General features: G+C 46.2%; 1 protein-coding gene across 3 annotated transcripts in view; it reads right to left on the bottom strand.

The window, feature by feature from the left end:
• Positions 1–21,705, bottom strand: part of STK24 (serine/threonine kinase 24) — a 122,441-nt gene that overhangs the window by 60,381 nt on the left and 40,355 nt on the right. For 2 of the 3 annotated variants that reach the window (XM_019828795.3, XM_003980489.6), the window contains exons 1-2: positions 12,513–12,605; positions 10,777–11,007 (exon numbers count right to left, since the gene is read on the bottom strand). In XM_019828795.3, coding sequence (XP_019684354.1) covers positions 10,777–11,007; positions 12,513–12,590 — 309 coding nt within the window. In that variant the 5' untranslated portion in view covers positions 12,591–12,605. Of the gene's footprint in view, positions 1–10,776; positions 11,008–12,512; positions 12,606–21,705 lie in introns of those variants that run through there. The other variant, XM_023252773.2, reaches the window with a different exon arrangement.

Below are 21,705 nucleotides of genomic sequence, written 5' to 3' on the forward strand. Positions count from 1 at the left end.
ATTCTCTGCCTGAGCATCATTCCTAACCCATGACCAGGAAGGAAACACTGGGGAGGGGATCAGAAAGAAGATCAGAAAGAAGCCAGTTACAAAAATGGGGTCTCTGCCACAGCCCATCATCCAAGGCAAGGTCAGGTTCTACTTCTCTGCAAAACTGCAGACCAAATGTAACAGACTGCCTCAGAAGCGGATCCTACCAGTCTCCACTAATAAAGCCAACTCTGGTCTTCTGGAAGCATCTGCTAGATAGAGACCTTCTTCCTGTGTGAAGCCAAATCTCTCTCTGAGAAGTCAGGGCACACCTTAGATCTAGCCAACTGCTATCTGTTTACACCAAAACTGAAGACAGAAAAATCACGTAACTATCTTAAAAAACTACAGGGGAAAAAAAAAAAAAAGGTGGTATTGTTTGTTACTTTGTTTTTAAAAAGCCCTCTAACTAGGAAAAGAGTCTGACTTTAAAAAGACAAAAACAAAAGTCCATACACCAAAATTCTATACGAAACACCAAACCTGTTAAAGAAAACTTTAAGATGCATTCTCTTTAAGATCAAGACCAAGACAGGTATATCCTTCCTATCCCTACATAGTCAACACAGTACTAGAGGCCACGGCCAAAACCTAAGACGTAAGACACTGATGAGGTGGTGTAAGGGAAGACAGAAAACTCATTATTTATAGGTGCAAGTATATGCATAGAAAACAGGAATTCAGCAAGATTACCGAAAACAATGTGGGAAAAAAAAATCTTCACAGTGCCCTAAACTAGGCAATCCAAAAATATATCATGCCAAATAGCCATAAAAAGTTTATGTCCAGGAACTGACCTACAAATCCACAAGATCTTTATGGCAGAAAATTTAACTTTATTAAAGTTCACAGAAGACAACCCCCCAAAAAAGGCAGGTGTTTGTATTCAAGGATAGAATGGCTTAAGACATCAATTCTCAAAAATAAATTTTTAAATTCCAGTAGGATCTTAAACAGAAAATGTACAAATTCATTCTAAACACTGTATGGAAAAATAAAGACCTTCAAACAACTCATGCAAATGCTTTTGTTGCATGTGGGAAAGGTGAAGTGGGTTATCCCTTCCGGATATTAAGACTTAAAGCCAAGCCAATAATCACACACTCAAACACACACAAACCATGAATGATACCAGTCTTGCAAGAGAATAAAAAATCCATAAACAGGTCTAGAAATACAGAAGACTCATACCTGTATGGGGGAAGGACAGATCGTTTATAGAATAGTAATGGACAGCCTGTACCACTACATGGGGAAAAATAAAACCCCTCCTTCCTACTATATACCGACAGATTAAAAATCTAATAGAAGTTAGGCTAAAAGAAGAAAAGAAAAATTTAAACACTTTATCTCCTTAGTGAATTCGCAGATTCTTTAAAAAGGATCCCAAAAGCAGAAACCAGAACGTGAAAAATTGATGGATTGAACCATATCAGAATTAAGGATTTCTTTCAACAAAGGATACTCTCAGTTAAAAATACAACACAGTCCAAGAAGATACTTCATGATAATCTAAAATGGATTTAAAAAAAATCAGTAACCAAAATATACATATCAAACCCTAAAAAACAGGAATGTGTATGTGATGATATATACGTGCAATGCACTACTATTCAGCAATAAAAAGAAATGAATTATCAACACATCCTATAATAAGGATGAATTTTGAAAACAGTATGCTATGGGCACCTGGGTGGCTCAGTTGGTTGAATGTCTGACTGGTGGCTTCGGCTCGGGCCATGATCACGGTTCATGAGTTCAAGCCCAGGCTCCACGCTGCTTGTAAAAGGAGTGAAAGAAGCCAGTTACAAAAAGCACAGACCATAGGATCCCATTTATATGAAGCTTTCAGAATAGGCAAATCGATACAGACAGGAAGTACATCATTGGTGCCTAGGGCTGGGGAAGTTGGGAGGAAACGCAGGGTGACCAGTAATGGGAAAGGCTTCTTTCTGGGGTGATGACAACATTCTAAAGTTCACTATGGTGATGGCTGCACAACTCTGTGACTACACCAGAAGCCACTGCATGGTGCATTTTTTAAATGGATGAACTATGTGGCATGTGCAATCTATCTCCTTAAAGCTGTTTTTAAAAAGGAAAAACAAAAAATAGAGAAACCAGAAAAACGCAGAGTATAAGGTAGTAAAGCTATTCAGAACATGCTGGTATTAGCTAAATAAGTATCCCACTCCAGAATATACAGTCCAGAGGGCTGACAGGAATAAGAACCTCATGAAAAGATACTCAAAATCCTAAGTCATTGGAGAAATGCAAATTGAAACCACAATGAGGGACATCTGGCTGGTTCGGTCGGAAGAGCATGCAACTCATGATCTTGGGGTTGAGTTCAAGAGTCATGCTGGGTTTAGATATTCTTAAAAAAAAAAAAAAACCCCACAAGGAGATACCATTACACGCTTACAAAAATGGCTAACATAAAAAATGCTGATAATGCCAACGCAAAAAGGTACAGTCACTGTAGAAAATCAAACATACACTTACCATATGACCCAGCAATCCTACTTCTAGTATTTATCCTTGAGAAAGGAAAACTTATGTTCATATAAAAACTGTATGTGAGTGTTTACAGCAACGTTATTCACAACCGCCAAAATCTGGAAACCACCCAACTGCCCTTCGACAGGCCAATATGGCACACATCATTACAAAAGTATACCACTCGACAATACAGAAGCACAAACAACTGATAACATGCAGAAACACGGATTAATCCCAAATGCATTATGCTAACTGCAAGAAGCCAGTAACAAAGGTGTGTGATTCCATTTATATGATGCTCTAGAAAATGCAAATCACAGGGGCAACAAACAGATCAATGGATGCCAGGAGTTGAGGTGAGGGATGGGTCGGGAATTCTTTGGGATACTGGGATTGTTCTGTGTCCCATGCGTGGTGGTTGTAAGAAGCCATATGCCTGTAAAGATGCACAGAACTGTAAGAATTATACATCCAAAAAAGTTTTCACTGTGCAAATTTTGAAAAATAACTGTGATTGGGAAAAATAAACTCATACACAGTACACAAAATGTTTATCTATTGAAGACACACATATCTTAAGACATATCAAAACCTACGCTACAGAAGAAAAAGGCAATGGGGATGAAGGAGGAAACGTAGCAAATGGGAACAGACCAGGGTCTTACACAGATCAGTGATGATGGTGCCACAAACTGAAAAATAGGGGGGAAAAAAAAAGCTCCAAATGGAAAAGGTGGAAAGAAATCCAGTAAGAAAATGACCAAAGCTTGGGGCGCCTGGGTGGCTTGGTCGGTTAAGCGTCCAACTTCGACTCAGGTCATGATCTCACGGTCCGTGAGTTCGAGCCCTGCGTCGGGCTCTGGGCTGACAGCTCAGAGCCTGGAGCCTGTTTCAGATTCTGTGTCTCCCTCTCTCTCTGCCCCTCCCCCGTTCATGCTCTGTCTCTCTCTGTCCCAAAAAAATAAATAAACGTTGAAAAAAAAAAATTAAAAAAAAAAAAAAAGATTTTTTTTTTTAAAGAAAATGACCAAAGCTTGATTTGAATAAAACAGGCCACTTGATTGGTTAGGCAGTTAGCCTAAAGCTCGGAGAGGCTATAATAAGATCTCTGCCTTAGCACCAAGAATGATGCTCCTGGTTCAAAAACAACAGAGGCCAAAGGGCGCCTGGGTGACTCAGTCGGTTAGACATCCGACTTCAGCTCAGGTCATGGTCTCGCAGTTCCTGGGTTCGAGCCCCGTATTGGGTTCTGCAGTGACAGCTCAGAGCCTGGAGCCTGCTTTGGATTCTGTGTGTGTGTGTGTGTCTGTTCTTCCCTCGCTTATGTGATCTCGCTCTCTCTCACTCAAACTCAGACTCTCTGTCTCAAAAATAAATAAACTTTAAAGAAGTGACCAAAAAGGGTTAAAAAATTAAAAACATCTTACAATACACCAATAAAAAAGGAAAGAAAGCAACCAAGATAACAGCATCTCACTTGCTTTTTCATGCATTAACTTCTGACATTGGTTGTCATCAATCTGCCAGAAAACACAGAAAATGTTAAAAAGATGAGGGCCTCCTATTATCCAGCACTAGTCCAGATATTAATTAATGTCCCAGGGATATGAATTTTGCAGTAAGCCCACAAGTGCTCAAGGAAGACTCACACTTCCCATGAAGACACCCGTCAGTGAGGGGAAGGACTTCTCCCTCTCACTCTGGTGAACTGCATCCCTGGGAAACCAGACCAGCACCGCTCTCCACTGCTTTGTTTAAAAACAGCAGAGTTTATATAATGGACACTGGACTAGAAAGGCTCAGAGACAGTATTTAGGTAAATGATGCCTGCTGTGAACAAGCTTCTTTGGCCCATAATGTCCTGAGGAATCCTACTGCCTTTGTCCTGTCTTCTGTCAGAACAAAAGTCACCCAGAAAAGCATCTTTCGGATACCACTGTCCCCAAAACACTGACACTGCACAGTTTAGCCTAGCATACAAAGCCGTATAAAATCACTGTCCCGAATTTGGACACCTCCTGCTGGTGATGCTCACAAAACCCAAAAATCTGGTCTGGCCCTAAAAATCACACAGGCATAATCATGGTCTCTGAGACTCTCTGTCCAAAATGCCCCTTGGGATATTTCCAAGAATCTCAATGCCAGCCCTAGAAATACCATCCCTTCTACCTATACATCTGGAGACAAAAGATCGCTGTTCATTCCACAGGGCAGCATTTTCTCACCACTGGCACTATGGGCGCATGGGCCATGTGATTCTTTGTTGTGGGGGCTGTCCCCGTGCAGTGCAGGGCATGTAGCAGCATCCCTGGTGCACACCCCCTGCCAAATGCCAGCGGCAGCATCCCCCAGTAACAACAACTAAAACGTCTCCAGACATGGCCGCAGGTACCGTGAAGTGTGGGCGGGTGCATGATGGGGCAGCTGGCGAGAGATACAGCAAGAACTGTATTTAGGTGGCTGGGCCCCAATGTCACATGCTCTTTGTCACAACCACAGAAAGTCCCACGCTCCGTAGGGACTTCTCCAAACAGGAGTCCTGACTCTCTTCTCTGGCCCTTTAAATCTGCCTTTTTGACTCAAGTTCAGTTAAGCTGCAAATCACGTCTCACATACTGTACCAAGAGTATCTTATTTTCTGTACCTCCAGGAGAATGTGCCAGGACCGTCTGCCTTCAGGGGTGGGGAAGACATGAGCAAGAAGGAATCCATGCACTTGAATGAGAATTCCTGCAGCGCAAGAGAGTTTGTACCCGTACCAGGCATATATGTTGAACGCAAATGCTTCCCAAAACTGAATAACCCATCTGTGTTCCTAACTCTGTCAGAAACCAGGTCAAAACAAAAGCAGGATCTACCATGGGGCAGTTTGGGAAAAAGTGTGAGTAAAGATAAATTCGGACGTGTCCCAACAGGTATGTTTATTATCATGTAGCAACATTAATATTTCTTCTCTGAGATAAAAAGATCATGAAATTATAATACAATACAGGGAAGCAAGAGACTGTAGTTTTGTTTTGTTTTCTTTCTGGAGATAAAGCGTAATGGGCTGATTATGTTATCTAAACTTGGATGTGTCTGAAAGTCAAGGGAGAGGCGATTAGCAGTCACACTGGGACAAGGAGTCCTAAGAAGTGGGTGGATGGTAGCCTACCCAGCAGCCTCATTCACAAACACGCCGCCATTAATATGTTTTTCTTTTACTTCTTTTCCTAAAGGCAAAATGATTGGTTTTTCTATTTCATCAGGAGCTACTATTCGCCCCTTGGAAAAGAAGAAAAAAAAGAGACATGAGAAATCAAAATGGGGTGCCCGGGTGGCTCAGTCAGTCGAGCATCTGACGACGTTGGCTCAGATCATGATCTCAGTTTGTGGGTTCGAACCCCGAGTCAGGCTGCGCTGACAGCTCAGAGCCTGGAGCCTGCTTCGGATTCCTTGTCTCCCTCTCTCTCGCTCTCTGTCCCTCCCCCCCTTTTCAAAAATAAATAAATATTTTTAAAAATTTTAATAAAAAAAATTTTAAGTCAAAATAATTTAACCCTTAAAAAATCACTGCAAAGTGTACTTGTAAGGTACATGACACAGCCAATCCTTTTACCAGCAGAATTTGTATTTACACAGAGTAGTCAATTTTCTAAAACTCATCAGGGGACTTTTCCATATTAGTTTTCTAGTGAATCTGATGAGTAAAACTACCCAAAAAATTTTTAGGAACTGAAGAAAAACCTAACTCTTCCGTTGGGGATCTGAATCCACTTTAGACTCCATGGACACGTTTCCTTAGCATCAATACTACAACAAAAACAACTAAGATAAACAGCTTTTCTGTTTTCTAGATTTTTTTGCCTTGCACTTGATTTGCTCTGGTTACGCTGGCTTGATGTTTGAGAGTACTAAGTAATTTATTATAAAAGAAAATGACAAACCTGATTTTTAGAATTTTGAAGCATCTGGCACAGATATCTTATCTCTTATTAAAAAAAATAATTAAGGGGCACCTGGGTAGCTCAGTCGGTTAAGCGTCTGACTTCAGCTCAGGTCATGATCTCGCAGTTTGGGAGTTCGAGCCCCACATTGCGCTCTGTGCTGACACCTCAGAGCCTGGAGCCTGCTTCAGATTCTATGTCTCCCTGTCTCTCAGCACCTGCCTCCTTCCCTCCCTCCCTCAAAAATGAATACACATTAAAAAAAAATTTAAGTAATAAAAAATAATTAAGTCATCACTTGCTAAAAGTCTCCTATATGCCAGGCACTTTATCTATATGTTCTCAATCTTGATCAGTAATCCTGCAAGATAACTGTTATGTTTCTGTCTTTCATCCTCAGGAAGTCAGCAGCCTGGAGAAAAAAACCCTGACAGTCGAGTATCTATGCTAGGATCCAAGACTAAAATCCTGGCTTTGATTCCAAGTGAATCTCAAAGTGGAGATTCTAATAATCTGCCTATCTCTGCAAAACAAAACAAAACACCTGAGAGATCTGTACAGCTAAACAGAATAAGTAGAATTTGTAACCACTGCAAAAGAAGAAAAGAGGCTTAGAATCCTATGTGACATCATCATGCCCTGTTAAGATCTTACTATGCCCTTGCTGCCTAACTAAAAAACCAAACAATTCTCTCTCTCTGCACACCAACCAGATCACCCCCTGCATGCACACATATGCATGCACACACACAGTTTTATTATGACCTTGAGGATAGTATTTTTGTGACATAAGATTCCAGGGTTTATGGCTGGGACACAGAAGCTTCTGGTTAATTAAATATCCTCACTGGTTTAATCTCCCTAACATTAAACCCCTAAACTACAACAAAGGAAGATCTTCTTTGGTGTGTAGCAATACCCTTTAAGGACCCATCCAGGCGTCAGATTCATCAAAAGAAACTCAAGTTCTCACTGCTGAAATTAATTCCCTCTGCTCCTTCATCTGACCTTGTTTTTGTTTTTAATCTTTGGGGGGAAAACTTGCCACACCACACTGAAGCTCTGTGATTTGATCCCAGCCACCAAGTGGAAATCAACTCCACTCACCTCATCTTCGGTAACATTCAGTATATTCAGACCACTACTTACCTATTGTTCTTAATCTCTTTTTCTGGACGGGATGATTGAAACTGACACAGTTAGAGACCTCTGAATGCTAACCCAGTAGGAAGAAACTAGTTTCTGCTCATTTCTTCTTTGCCCCATCTTGGTATGTGAAAGTCCTTCACACCAGGTGAAGTCGAAGGCCCTCTCTCCCATCACCACTTAAGGAACTAATGAGAATATTACCTCTGAATGCCATGAGGAGCTTTTAAAAGGGCAACAAAAACCAGAGAGCACAGGAATTTGCAACTTAGTGTCAAAGACCCATTGACCCATTCGTCTTTTGTGTCGATTTATTTTGTATCTGACTGGACAGTTAGGACTATACAAACTTAAACTTCATGAGCCTACCGAGATGATAGAAGAGCCTCTGGCTTGTCACTGAGCGTCTTCCCTGGGCCAAAGAACTTCATGAACTCTGTTATACGAGAACCAGCGGACAGAGTCACAGGTCTGGACTCGTGTTCTGCCCAACTTACAACAGCCAATATTGTTTAACTAGAGAAGTCCCTTATGTTTTTAATTAGACAGAATCATCCATCTTTTATACGGTTTAAGAAATCAAGGTTTCACGGTGGTGATTATTATTTTTGGCATTCTTGAGGCAGTTATAGTCTCTAAAAGACAATCTGCCTAGTAAACTATAAGACACTCTAGACAAAGTTATCCAAATTTTTCATCCTGTCTGAAGACAGTCAGTGGAAAAAATCACTCCATGAGTTACTCCACTTCCTTTACAGAGTAAGTGACTTTGAGCACCAAGCCCATTGCCTGTTCGATGACGCACATGATGACACGCCATTTGCCAGCCTCTCCAGAGTCAGGTGTGGCAGCGTGGTGGCGCTCTGGCCAGGGGAATGTGGGCAGGAAGAATGTGCTCTTTATCTAGGCCTGTGCACATGAACACTTCTCACGGGAGCCTCCATTTTGGCCCTCATGATGACTTAAGGCAGACGAGCACAGCCATGTATGGAAGACAGAAGGAAGAACAAGACAGAAGAAACTAGGATTCCTACAAAACTGGAGGAAAACCACTCATCAATCAGGACTACCAGGGAACAAGAAATAAACTTCTGTCAGATGTGCGCTATTAGAAATGTGGGAGGTTATTCTAGCAGCTGGCATTATGCTAACCAAACAAATTTACTGGGCAACTCTAGATCAAGGTTAGGCTGACTTGGAATGGATGCTCTAGAATTAGTGACTCAGGCAAGAACAGGACATACCAGATGGAATCTCTAAATATGTACAGTGAACACCATGTTTGGCCATAATAAAGCAATCTATTCCAGTAAAAATTTTGCTGGAGAACTGAGGTTGAAAAGATACTTTTGAACCACTGATCCTTTATTTCCATAGCTGGCATAAATCACCAAAAATCTGTGAGAATCTTCAACCCTGCCTTTGCCGAAGGTACCATAATTCATATTAAAATACAACACCAGCATACCACAGGAAACCCAACTCTGAATTTACTATAAAACTACTGTTGAAGTCATTTCACAAAGGATATTATGTGATACAGCAGAGTTCAAGTTGAGTTTCTTTAACTATTTGTTTTTTTCGCAGTAGAAATTTAAGATCAAGACGACCTTTGCTTTCTCGTATGCAAGTCACATGTGTTCTCTTGGAAGAGAATCAAAACATATAGTGCTTCCCTTCCTGCCCTCTCGAGACCGAAAATGGATGTGCACCCCCCCCACACACACACACATACAACATTCACTGTCATCACTGGGGTCCTTCCTCCTCCTTGCTTTGACCTCAGTGAGCATGTCCTTCACTGCTAGATTACTTCAGAGATGAGGTATGAATAAATTCATCAATTAAGGAAGGAAACGAACACTCGTTAAGTACCTACCACATGGTAGGTTATTTTTACACGGTCTTCATACCATTTAATCTTTGCAACCGTGAAATGTATATACCATAATTTTCCATTTTACAAAGGAGGAAGCAGGGAATTTTTTTAAAAAACAAACAAACTTGCTCAAGGCCATACACGAAGACAAGATCAAGTCCAAGACATAGGACTTCAAAACTTAAATCTTTCCATTTCAAAATGCTGCATTTGACCTACGACCATCCTCCGGGCCATCCTTTGCCATTGGACCTACGCCATATTGCCAAAATAAGAAAACTGGATTACTGCTCAATTTTTATTTCATTAAATATTCATTTTTAGTGAATCGATGGTTCTCAAGTTGGCCATCCTTCCGCTTATACCTTATTATCACATTTCCGCAAAATCAAAGCGTGTACTGCGCACGCTACCCCGTGAAGATTTTAGAGGATAAACCCAGGGCAGGAGGAAGCACAGCCGTGCATTATCTGGGCTCACCGCTGCCTCTCTCAGGAAGTAGTTCTTTCTACCTAGGAAGTGTTGGTTTCCCCAAGGGTTATTCTAGAATTTTTGTTCACCAATTCTTAAACATTTCCAAAACTCCCTCTGGGAAGATACTACATTGCTAAGGTCAGTAAACAGGCACAGGCCAAGGAAGCTGAAACACAAGCGACAGTCTTCTACTTTCTCAGCGGGGCGGCAGGAGTGCCCTACAACATCTAAAATGGTTCCATGCCGGACTAGAAAACGATTTTTAATGCTCTTCTTTTTCCTACTTACAGGACAAGGTGAAATCAAGGACAATTTGTAGTGCTGTATCACAACTCTTTTAAGTAATTATTTACTTCCCTAGAATTCTTCAAAGTCAAATATAGATAAAGTAGTTCACAAAATATTATCAGTTCCAGCAGTTATTTAAAACAGCATTAAACTACAGTTGATCAGTGAGACTATCAAAAGGCTAATATTCTTAGGTTAGCACAAGTTTTCACCATGCTAAAATTAGGTAAATTCATGGTTGTCAGTTACAATACCTTCATAATCAATGTGTCTCTGGTGACCAAGTCCTGCTCAAAAATACGCTTTCCTGTTTGAAAGGGAATTTCAACACACGCTTTAACCAGAATATATTTCTATAGGTGACATTTAAGATGATAAAACTATCGACGCCAGGTTCTTTTGACTGCTAAGGTCAGAACATTTCTCCTTCCTCTGAAAGCCTGCTGTGCTACCGACGACCTTTATGTACGCCACTCCAGCTCGGTCAAGCGCTGCGTCACGGAAAATCACGCTGTTATTTTCAGGCCTTACCTTCAGGTAGGATCCATAATATTTCGTTACGTATGGACTGTCACACTGACTCAGCACTGTGATTTCTTGTTGAATGTCCTCTATCTCATCTTCAGCTTCTTCCAGATCAATGATTTTTATGGCAACCACTTTCTGAGTCCGAAGGTCAATGCCTTTGAACACCTCACCAAAAGAGCCCTTTCCAATTTTCTCCAGTTTTGTAAAAAGCTCTTCTGGATCTGCTTTCAGGTTCTGTAGAAGAGAAGGAAAAGAAGGGAGACTTCAATAACTCACAGTATGGGGACGGATTTTTCCTTTTACTCATAACATACACAACACGGTCTTCCAAGGACTGATCCATTTTCTTAAGGGTCACGCTGGTTGTGACCACAGTTCCTCACATTCGGGACACAGAGACTTCTAAGCCTCACCTCCACGAAACACGGCAAGTGTGCAAATAAGACTAACCCACATTATAACAACTGGGAAAGGCTCCAGCATTTGCATAATTAAATAAAAACCCAAACACTTATTTGAACATATTATGATATATGGATTTATTGAAAAACACTCTTGTTTAAGCAAATATTCCACTTTTCTCCCTTCCTTCCCCCCCGCTCAAAATTTCTAAGTGCAGGTTGGTATATACTAAATTTAGGTTAAGTAGTACTTAATCGTTTCCTAAGAGGCCATGTTTTAAAGTCCAACAAATACAGTCCTATGCATCTTCACTTACAGCCTAAATATTTTAACCAGATCCCAGAAAACAAGAAGAACCTGATTGCTTCTGTCTTGTTAACATTACCTCCTTGAAATTGCTGCGAAAGCTCTTAACCACCAACAGGATCGCACGAACACACACAGCGTACGTTTCCAAGGGGCCCAGATGTAGGGACTCTGGCACCCATCCTAACGGCTTCCTGACCACAGAGGTATGAGCAGCTGAATTCTCAATGGGCAACACCCTGTCATCCCCAGGGGATGTCTGGAAATGGTATGAGGCGGTGTTTGTCCCAAACCGAGGGGCGAGCCTGACGTTCAGCAAGGAGACCTGAGGATGCTGCATATCTCGGCACAAGGAACTGCCCAGCCCAAAACGCTGCTGGCATCACCTGAAACCCCACAGAGCAGGAGAGGACCGGGCGAGCCGCCACCTTACACACCTTCCCTCGGTGTACGTGAGCAAGAGGACACCGGGCCCCCCCTCAAGGTCTCCCAGTCCTTGTAAGAAACTGAAATATGGAAAAGGGAGTAAGATGGGGAAGGAGGGGGGCTAAAGAGGCGGGACACAGGCACAAGGAGAGGACGTATGGGGGGGCAGCGAGTAAAGAGGGGAGAGACAGAATCACAGCATTTCAGTGGCGCTGTCGGACAAGCTCTGCGGGCTAACCAGGCGCTAACTGGTAACTTGTTCCCACGGGGAAACACAAAGAGTTCCAAGCACGAGCTGGAGCCCAGCCAGCCGGGCCCTGATGTGGAGGTGCTGCTGTGCCAGCGTGAGCCCTGTGGAAATCACGTACCCCAGTAACGCCTGGGCAAACTGACAGTCGTGGGTGGTCTCAGGGACCCCAGAGAGGTCCCGTTTCTGAGAATGCACACCAAACTGTAAAAGCTCACAAAACCCACCAACCCTCTCAGTAAAAATGAGCAAAGGACGCAAGAAACGCATCCTGTGGTCGCCAGGAAAAAGGAACAGGAGACAGACCACGTCCATTTACAGCAGCTAGAAACCCCTGTTTACAAACCCCTTCCCTTACCTCCTTCCCTCCACGATGAGGGGGGGTGGCCCTCCTTTTCCTCAAGGCTAATCCTAAACGCTGAGCTTTTGAGTCCATCCTTCTGTCCCCCAGGATGTGGCTTCATCAGTAGCCCCCTTCGTCGCTCCCTCTTCCGTTCAGCCCTCTCTACAGACCCTTCGCCCTTGGCGGACGGATCCAGTTTCTCCCATTAAAAGAAAACAAAAACAAAAACAAAACCACCTGGCTTCTCTGGTCACCCTCCTCCTCCTCCACTCTCTCCCTCCTTGAGAGTTCCCTGCAAGTCCCCGGGACCAGCCAGGCGCCCCGCCCCTCACGGGTCACCGCTGCAGTCTGGCTCTGGCTTCAGGTGGCGCAGTGCCGGATCTGAACCTCCTCCACGAAGCCCTCCCTCTGGGAACTTTCCAGTCCCTTGGCATCTAAACCCTGCCCTCCACTCGTCTCCTCCCCAGGCCCTAGTTCCAGAGGAGTCTTCCCACAGACTCTACCCACGCGGCCGAATCACAGGTATTCTCCCCGTGGCTCCATGCTGGCCTCCCAGCCCTTCTCTACTCGTTCTCCCAGTATAGTTTCAAGGTTTGATACCAGGTTCCCCAAACCCAGCTGGTCAGAATTACCTAGGATGCTTGGGAGATCCCCAAAACATCCTCAGTCATACACGGGGGGGCAAGAGTACACAATCCATGTTTTTAAAAAACCCCAACACCTTTGAGGAAGAACTGTTTTTAAACTATCATGTATACAGTAACTTTCAAATTGCTAGCGCCAGCCTTGCCTTTTGAATTTTAATTCCTCGGATCAGTTACTAGATACATATTTCTACCTGGACATTTCAAGCACAACATACGTGAACTGAATTTGTCATCGCCCTACTGAACTGGCCATCCTCCCAGAGCACACTAGCTCCTTCACCAGACCATAAGCTGAAGGAACTGAGGGACCATGTTTTTCACTGCTGTGCCCACGTGCCCGGGCACAATGACTGCTGGCCGGTAAAGGTCCCCTGAGTAATAAGAAAGCCCCAGCCTTACACTGACACAAACACAATCTAGGGGGAGTAGATACTACGAAGAATACCCTAATTCGGACAGGGACAGAGAGTCCAAGAAAGTAGGGGAGGGGGGCCATATCTCTGGCTTACAAGGGTAAGGAAGTGGCAGTAAGAATTTGCAGGAATGGGGGCACCTGGGTGCCTCAGTTAAGTGGCCGACTTCAGCTCAGGTCATGATCTCACGGTTGGTGAGTTCGAGCCCCGCATCCCCGCATCAGGCTCTGTGCTGACACCTCAGAGTCTGGAGCCTGCTTCAGACTCTGTGTCTCCCTCTCTCTCTGCCCCACCCCTGCTCTCTCTCTCTCTCACACACACACACACACACTCTCTCTCTCTCTCTCTCTCAAAAATAAATAAACATTTTTTAAAAATTAAAAAACAAAACGAATCTGCAGGAACAGTGATTCTCAAGTCTCAGGGGCACCGGAATCACCTGGCAGGCGTGTTAAGAGCACAGACTGCCTGGCCCACCCCTGGAATTTCTGGTTCAGCAAATCTGGGGTGGGGCCCAAGAATCAGAGTGTGCCCAGGTGACACAGAACCACAACGGTCAGGAAATCTGGGGAAAGGAGGAGAGCAGCCTTGACAAGGTGATGTGCCACCAAGATGTGACTTGTTTTAGGTTAGCTAACCTGCCAACCCTCTGCTAAGTCTCCCACCCCCAGACTAAGAAAAAACAGTGACATTTCCTTTTCAAGAATTAATAGAAAACGAAGCCAACCAAAACGTATCCAAACTCCTACAATGGAGGGGATGACAGCGTGGGAGCCTACTACCAAAATAACCAAACAATTCATCACGTCTATGTTCACGCCCCTTTACGATGTGACTGGCACTCCTCCCAGCAAGAGAGAGCCCACATCCCCATCCCGGAATCTGGGCGGATCCAGACCCGTGTTCTGGCAACAGAATGTGATTTCTAAACCTAGGCCCCAAAAGGGCCAGTGAGGCTGGGAATGGAAGCATGTGGAAGGGACCCGCTTCAGCCTCTGCACGCAGACCAGGTCAGATCACCCTCCGCCATCCAGCCTCAGCCCCGGCCATCTGCTCCCTGCAACCACCTGACAGCACCCAGTAGAGGCCAGTCCACTGCCCAGTCAACCCACAGAATCATGAGATGTAATAAATCTGCTGTTTTGAACCACCCAGCTTTGGTGGGCTGGTTACTCACCACCAATGACTGACACCACAACTGATGCCCAGATGGCATGTGCTGGGCTAGACCCCAGAGCTGCTGGGGACAGTTTACTGCTGTATGCTGCTCACTACCCACCCCCCTCTTTGAACAGTTACCTTGTTCCCACCTTGCCATGTTTGTGTGTTTGTTTTTGGGGGGTGTCTTTTCAATTCACAGCTCTCTGAATCAAGAGGAGCCAGACCTAGGGGCACCTGGGGGGCTCAGTCGGTTGAGCATCTGACTTCGGCTCAAGTCATGACCTCACGGTTCGTGAGTTCGAGCCCCGTGTCAGGCTCTGTGCTGACCGCTCAGAGCCTGGAGCCTGCTTCAGATTCTGTGTCTCCCCCTCTCCCCGCCCCTCCCCTGCTTGTGCTCTGTCTCTCTCAAAAATAAACTTAAAAAAAAAAAAAAAAAAAAAAAAAGAGGAACCATACCTAAGGAACTATAACCTAGTGGCCCTGCTGCAGCCATCCTTAGCTGAGGCAGGCAGGGCACAGATTTTCAGGCCGATGCTGTGCCACAAAGGACGGACAAAAATGGGAGAGGAATACGTCCTACAGGTGTGAGGGACACGAATCCTTGGAGACAGAGGCAAGCTGGTAATTCCAGTAACAACTCCATCCTCCTATGTCCACACCCCAAAGCCATTATACCGCTCACTCCCACCAAGAGGTGGCTTGAACCGGGACTGGCCTTGAGGATTTCCTGTGATGCTGTGCTATTTCCAAGGTCAAACCTTAAGAGGCCCTGCAGTGTTTGCCTTGCCCTCTTGCAATGCCTCCGTCAGCACAAAAACGGGCCTGGGCTAGCCTGCGGAAGAGGTCACATGGAGAAGTCACTAGCCTCACACCCAGGCCAACTGCAGCCAGCCAGTTCTCCAGCTGACCACAGACATGTGAATGAGCCCAGACGAGGCCTGCAGGACCCCCCACCCCCACCCCCTGGCCTGCCGCCACCCCTAGTCAATGTCAGGAATCATGAGAAACACTAAATCATCGCTGTTTTAGGACCAAAGCTCTAGGGTGATGTCACACAACGATAGGTGACAAAGTCAACAGAGATCACAGATCACTGCAGGAGAAAAGTGTCCATCCTGGGAGAGGGAAGCAGGTACAGATGGATGTTCTATACTCTGGAGGATGTTTCATTGTAATACACCGCCTGAATTCCCTTTGGCCTCATTTAAGACGGCTGTTCACACCGCACTTCGACCACCTTCCCCAAAGCCCTTTTCCCCGAAGCCCGTACTGTCCGAGGCAGCTGCTTTGTCTCACATCTGCTCGAGGGTGGGGTGTCATTCCCCACTCTCTGCCACGGTGTCGGCAGCTGTAAACCAGGCTACAAACTGTCCCTGGTACGAAGGAAGACATCTGCTAATTCGGTGACAGCAGGGGACTACACAAGCAGGGTCCCTTGCCCTTTGGCAATTCATTATCACGTAGTCAGAAGAAAACCAGTGGCAACGATGGCCTAGTTCAAAGAGGAACGTCAAGATTCTGTTGCCGGCATCTGTTCTATGAGCAAAGTGGATTTCTCTGGTAGAAGAGGTGCCCACTCTGCCAGCCGCCTTGAGGACTTTCTGTTCAGAAAGGTTTATGATGAACGAAGCACTGGCCTTCATCCCAGACGAGAAAGGCCTGCCAGAGCCTCAACCCACCTATGCCACCTGCCTGACGGGCAGCAGAGCCCCCACTGCTGGAGTCCCAGCCAGGTGGCAGGCAGAAGCCAGGACACGCAGTGGCACAGCCTTCTCTGAAGCAGGGGCAGGTCGGGACCCTCCTGCCAGCACTCGCCTCTCCTGGATCAACATGGCTTGGGGCGGGGGGGGGGGGGGGGGGGGGGGCCGGGAGCCCCAGGTGGGGTCCTGCCTGCACAGAAACATCCCACCCCTCAGCTCCCGGACTCGTCGCTCAGAAAGACCAATTAGGTGCGTCCGGGAAAATTCCCACCCACGCTGCTGACCTAGAGACCCTCATTCCGAGGCAATGAAGGAAGGCGAGGCTTCTCCTGATGGAAGAGCAAGAATCTCATTTACATCTCATTTACATGTTTGCTAAACCCTATGGCCCCATTAGCAGCATCTAAAAGTCTGTTTCCTCCTGAGGGAGGGGTCAAGGGGATAGAAAAGTAACAGCAGAAATGACAGCATCTCCAGATACAAGCACTACTGTGACTCACGGAGAGCACAAGGCCCACACTTAGGTTCTCCAGCAGAGAGGGGGTTCTCCAGCAGAGAGGGCTCTTCTCCAGGCCTGGCTCTCCAGCCCCCTCGAAACCTCCACTGCTGCGTCCAGAAACGTCCGGGAAACCACACTTGGATTCCACTTCTGGCTGCTTTATTCTCTTTCCCATCACCCTTTCTTCCTAACGACACCAGGCCGCCTGCCCCATTAAACCTTAGCTAAATCCTGGACCTTCCTGGGCACTCACGCCTCGGCTTGCCTGTTTTTAATTACAAGATCTAGGGAAACCGGAGCCTGTGTTGTATGTACTTCCTCCTATTAGGTCAGGATCCCTGAGAACGGACCGAAATAACTGGAAGACGCATTCCCTCAGATGCAAGGATCGGACACAAGTCTGGACTCTAAAAATGCTCCAAAGCCCTACCCCCACAAGCCCAGAAAACCTTCAGGCTCAAGGATTGTGGGAAGAGCCAAAAAGCCACCAGGGAAAGTGCCCCAGGTGAATCCAGAGTCAATGGTTTCACCGAAGTTTCTCACTGATCAAGACCTGGAAGTTTCAGGGTGACCAGCTACCCCAAAAGCCAGGATCTCCTACCAGCCCCGGTTTGTAACAAACAAACACATCCACAGCAGTAGTGTTGCACAGGCCACCTGCACCTTCAAGATTCCTCTGGAAAGAAATGCCACGTGGGCAATGTCCTCCCCGCTCCAAGACTCTGAGACGCTGCAGGGCTGTGTCCTTCTGAAGTTCAGGCTTCTGCAACAATTCACTGTATTTCATAATCCCTCGAGAGAATTCATTAAAATAGTTCTACGATGACAAGTATTCTGTATTTTTAAACCTGAATAGCTCTTGCTGTTTTATTTGGATCGTTTCTGGCAACAAAACACGCATCTGGCATTACTAATCAACTTTCAAAGCTCCTTGGCTTTAGATGGACCGCTCACACAGCCGTGCCGTACTACACCGCTCTGGGTTAAAGCCAAGCTTTTCTCTTTGTTTCTCCAGAAAGAGAAAAAGGAGCCAAGTTTGATATGTTCGAACGCTTGCTACCTGTTACATTACTACCCCTGCAGCGTCAGAGGGAACATTGGATGGGGAGGGGGAGTCCGTGGCAGGAGTGCCCCATCCCCACCTCTGGACCGGGGAAGCATCCGTCTGGCAGCTGAGCTCGGCCTCGAGTCCTGCTCCCCACCCCCACCCTGCCACCACCCCAGGCGGCCACCACCAAGGCAGCCGACAGGCACACAGCTGCACCTACGTGCCAGCCAGATGCACCCCACCCCCAACCTGCCTCCGCCCTGGCTGCTGTCACTTCCCTTCCCTATCTGCCCGGCTCTGCCACCCCGTGCTCCAGCGCCACTAGTGTTACTGCCTACCATTGCCAAAGCTGCAAATTCCGGCACCCCAACTCCTCTCCCATCCCTCCCTCCAAACCGTACACATCACCCTTCTGAGACGTCTCTCCGCGCGGAGCCCCCTGCCTGACTCGACAGCGGGTGTGCCTCCCACTGACCCACTACGCGACCTTCCAAAACCTGTTGGCAGATTTCAGCTTCCAGAGAGCCCACGGTTTTCCTCTGCCGCTTAGAACAGCTGAGGACAACGCGTCATCTGGAGACCGAAGTCACACTCAACTGTGAAATCTGAACCTCACGGCTCCTTCCTTACCCCACTTTTCTGCCCCCACCCCCACCGATCCTCCCATCGCCCACCTTCTCAACACGGTCTACAAACACCAAGGGCTGCATAGTGTACGATTCCACTTACAGGGCATTCCTGGAAGCGACAGAATTAAGAGTGATGCAGAATAGCTGCGGGGTTGCTGGGAAAGAAGGGACAGGCAGAGTCTCTGCGGCAATGCAACAGTCCTGCATCGCGACTGTGGTGAGGAAATTGCACAGAACTATACACCCCAAAAGAAAATAGTCCAAGCAAAAACCAGTGACTTAGGCCTGCACCTGAGTGAACAGCTGTGCCAACAACTAACTGGTTTTGACGCTGGAAGATTCAGTCACCTGGGAAGGCGAGGCGAAGGGCACACTGGGACTACACAGCGTTTTTTGCAACTTCTGGTAAGTCTTAAGCCACTTAAAAATCAAGTTATTAAAAATTCTTAAAATATTTAAGAAAAAAAAAAAGCCCAATCTCAAATCTGTGTCTTTCTACACCTTCTTCCTTGTGCCCCAGAGAGGCCACCCCTATTTCCAGGCTCTAGGCAGGAAATTCCCATTTACTGCTTCGTGCCCCTCAAACCCCACCGCTCCCTGAGCAAAAGCAGCGGTCTCCTTGTCCAGGGAGCACGTTTTTTTTTTTAGGCTGTGGGTTGAAAACTGTATTAATGACATTTTACAGGTTGTTTGCCTGCTCAAGATTGTGATCAACCGCTGAAGAATGTGTCTTATAATCTTGCCAACTAACCGGGCCAAGAGGTGAGCAGCAAGACAGCATCCACACTTCCTTAGAAAGCAGCCTCGGCCACCCTCAAACACTCGAAAAGCCCAGCCCAGATCCAGAGCATTACAGGGAGGAGACAAGGGAAGTGTAGGCACAGCCTCAGAACGCACCCAGTATGAGCCCAACGGCTGCTTTGCGCTTGTTTCGCAAAACCTCGCATTTGGGGCGGCAGCTATCGGAGATCTGGAGAGAGGAGACCCAAAATAAACTACCGGACAGGTACTCGATACTGACCTTCTCAATACATAAATCGTCTGCCAAAACCTATGGTTCCTAGGGGGCCATAAGCACTTGGGAGGCCAAACACAGGAGTTCAGACCTCTGCTCTGCCAAATTACTAACTAGCAAGTTACTGAACCACCCAAGACTGTTTCCACATCTGTAAAATGAGGCAATACTACACCTGTTAAGGTGCTGAGAAAAGAACCTAAGAAAAACTTCTTGTATATGTGCTGAACAGTAAATACTTCATAGAAACCACTTTTGTTGTAGTTAATCCTGAGCTACTCTTTCTGACAATACTTGGTCACGATTCAGCAGGATCTTAGAGGCCTTTCACTTGAGCTAGAGACAGAAGTAAAGCCCAGATCACCTACCTCACAGACCAGGGCACATTCCACTGCACTACCCTAAAATCAACTAAAGCAATTAATCAGTCCTCTCCTCCTTCAGGAAAGGGACCAGGGGAATCCTAGGAGGCCTGAGGGCTCATCGTCAGAAAGGGAGAAGGCAGCATCTGCAAAAATCCTAAGGCGTGGAGGCCAGCCCCCTGGAAGTCGATGAACCACTGACCAAGGAGGCCAGAGGGTCCAACCGCCTGAGGGGCTCAGTTAGTTAAGTGTTGTCAGACTCTTGATTTCAGTTCAGGTCATGATTTCACAGGTGAGTTCGAGCCCCCACCTCAGGCTCTGCACTGATGGTGCAGCACCTACTTGCGATTCTCTGTCTCCCTCTCTTCTCTGCCCTTTGCCCACTCACAATCTCTCTCTCTCTCTCTCTCTCTATCTTTCCCTCTCACTCCCTCCCTCCCTCCCTCCCTCGCTCTCTCAAAAAATAAAAAACATTAAAAGGGTAGCTGGGTGGTTCAGTCAATTAAGCCTCACGCTTCAGCTCAGGTCATGATCTCACAGTTCATGGGTCCAAGCTCCACGTAGGTCTCTGTGCTGACAGCTCAGAGCCTGGAGCCTGCTTTGGATTTTGTGCCTCCCTCACTCTCTGCCCCTCCCCGCTTGTGTTCTGTCTGTCTCTCTCAAAAATGAATAAACATTAAAAAAAAATTAACAAAATAAGCATTAAAAGGCTCGGAGGTCTAAGGAATGTGCTAGGAACTATCAACAATGAGAACCTTCTGAAGACCTTAAGTTCCCTACAATGGTGGCTACTAAATCCCGTAAAATGGGACACCCTAGAAGGCTGGCTCTGCTCCACAGGCAGTCTCAGGAGAAGGGACTCGAAGTTAGATGAGCATAAGCAACTTTAAATGGAAAAGAAGAAATACTGCAATGTAGGAAAGAGGCAAAAGGCACTGCCCCGGGGGACACAGCACGCCCAGGAAGCTTGTCAACAGGTTCATGTGGTTCCCAGACAGAAACCTACTTTTAGACAATTTATGAGACATTCTACTAATAATTCCTGAGCAGAACCTTGAACCTAAGAGACTGTCTTGCAAAATAATCTGCAGAAGATTTGAACACATAAGGCAGCTGTATTCTGACACCCAGAGAGGAACCAGAATCCCAGAGTTCCTGGCCTCCCCTCATTTCACAGATCAGATGAAAGCTGCAGACGCAGGCTGTGACACTCTTTGGTCTTGGATGTGCCCTGGGCAGAATGAAGCCCTAAGAAAAATTAAGCACCCACTCTGGGGCGCCTGGGTGACTCAGCTGCTTGAGCGTCCAACTTCGGCTCAGGTCACGATCTCACGGTTCTGTGAGTTCGAGCCCCGCATCAGGCTCGCAGCTGTCAGCTCCTCTGCACCCGTTCTAATAAATTTTAAAAATTTTTAAAATAAAACTTAAGCACCCAAAGAGGTATCCCCACCCGTGTGCAGCAGTCATGCGATTAGTCCAAGGACACAGGGTATGTGACAAACCCTGAACTGGAACTCAAGGCCACCTGATTCCGAAGTTTGAGCACTTCCAGCCCTGCCTCCCAAGCTCTGGTGGCAAAATACCTAGAGCATAAAAAGACCCTACTGTCCCCCTGCAGCAACGTGACTCCATGACCTTGAGCAAGTTCTTCACTTCTCAGTAAAACAGAACAGCGGTGCCTTGAGCATTTATTTACCTCCCCACCGTGTCAGAGGATCAAATTAGCCTAAGTAA

This window comes from Felis catus, chromosome A1 (genome assembly GCF_018350175.1).
Source record: "Felis catus isolate Fca126 chromosome A1, F.catus_Fca126_mat1.0, whole genome shotgun sequence".
Classification (NCBI taxonomy): Eukaryota; Metazoa; Chordata; class Mammalia; order Carnivora; family Felidae; genus Felis; species Felis catus.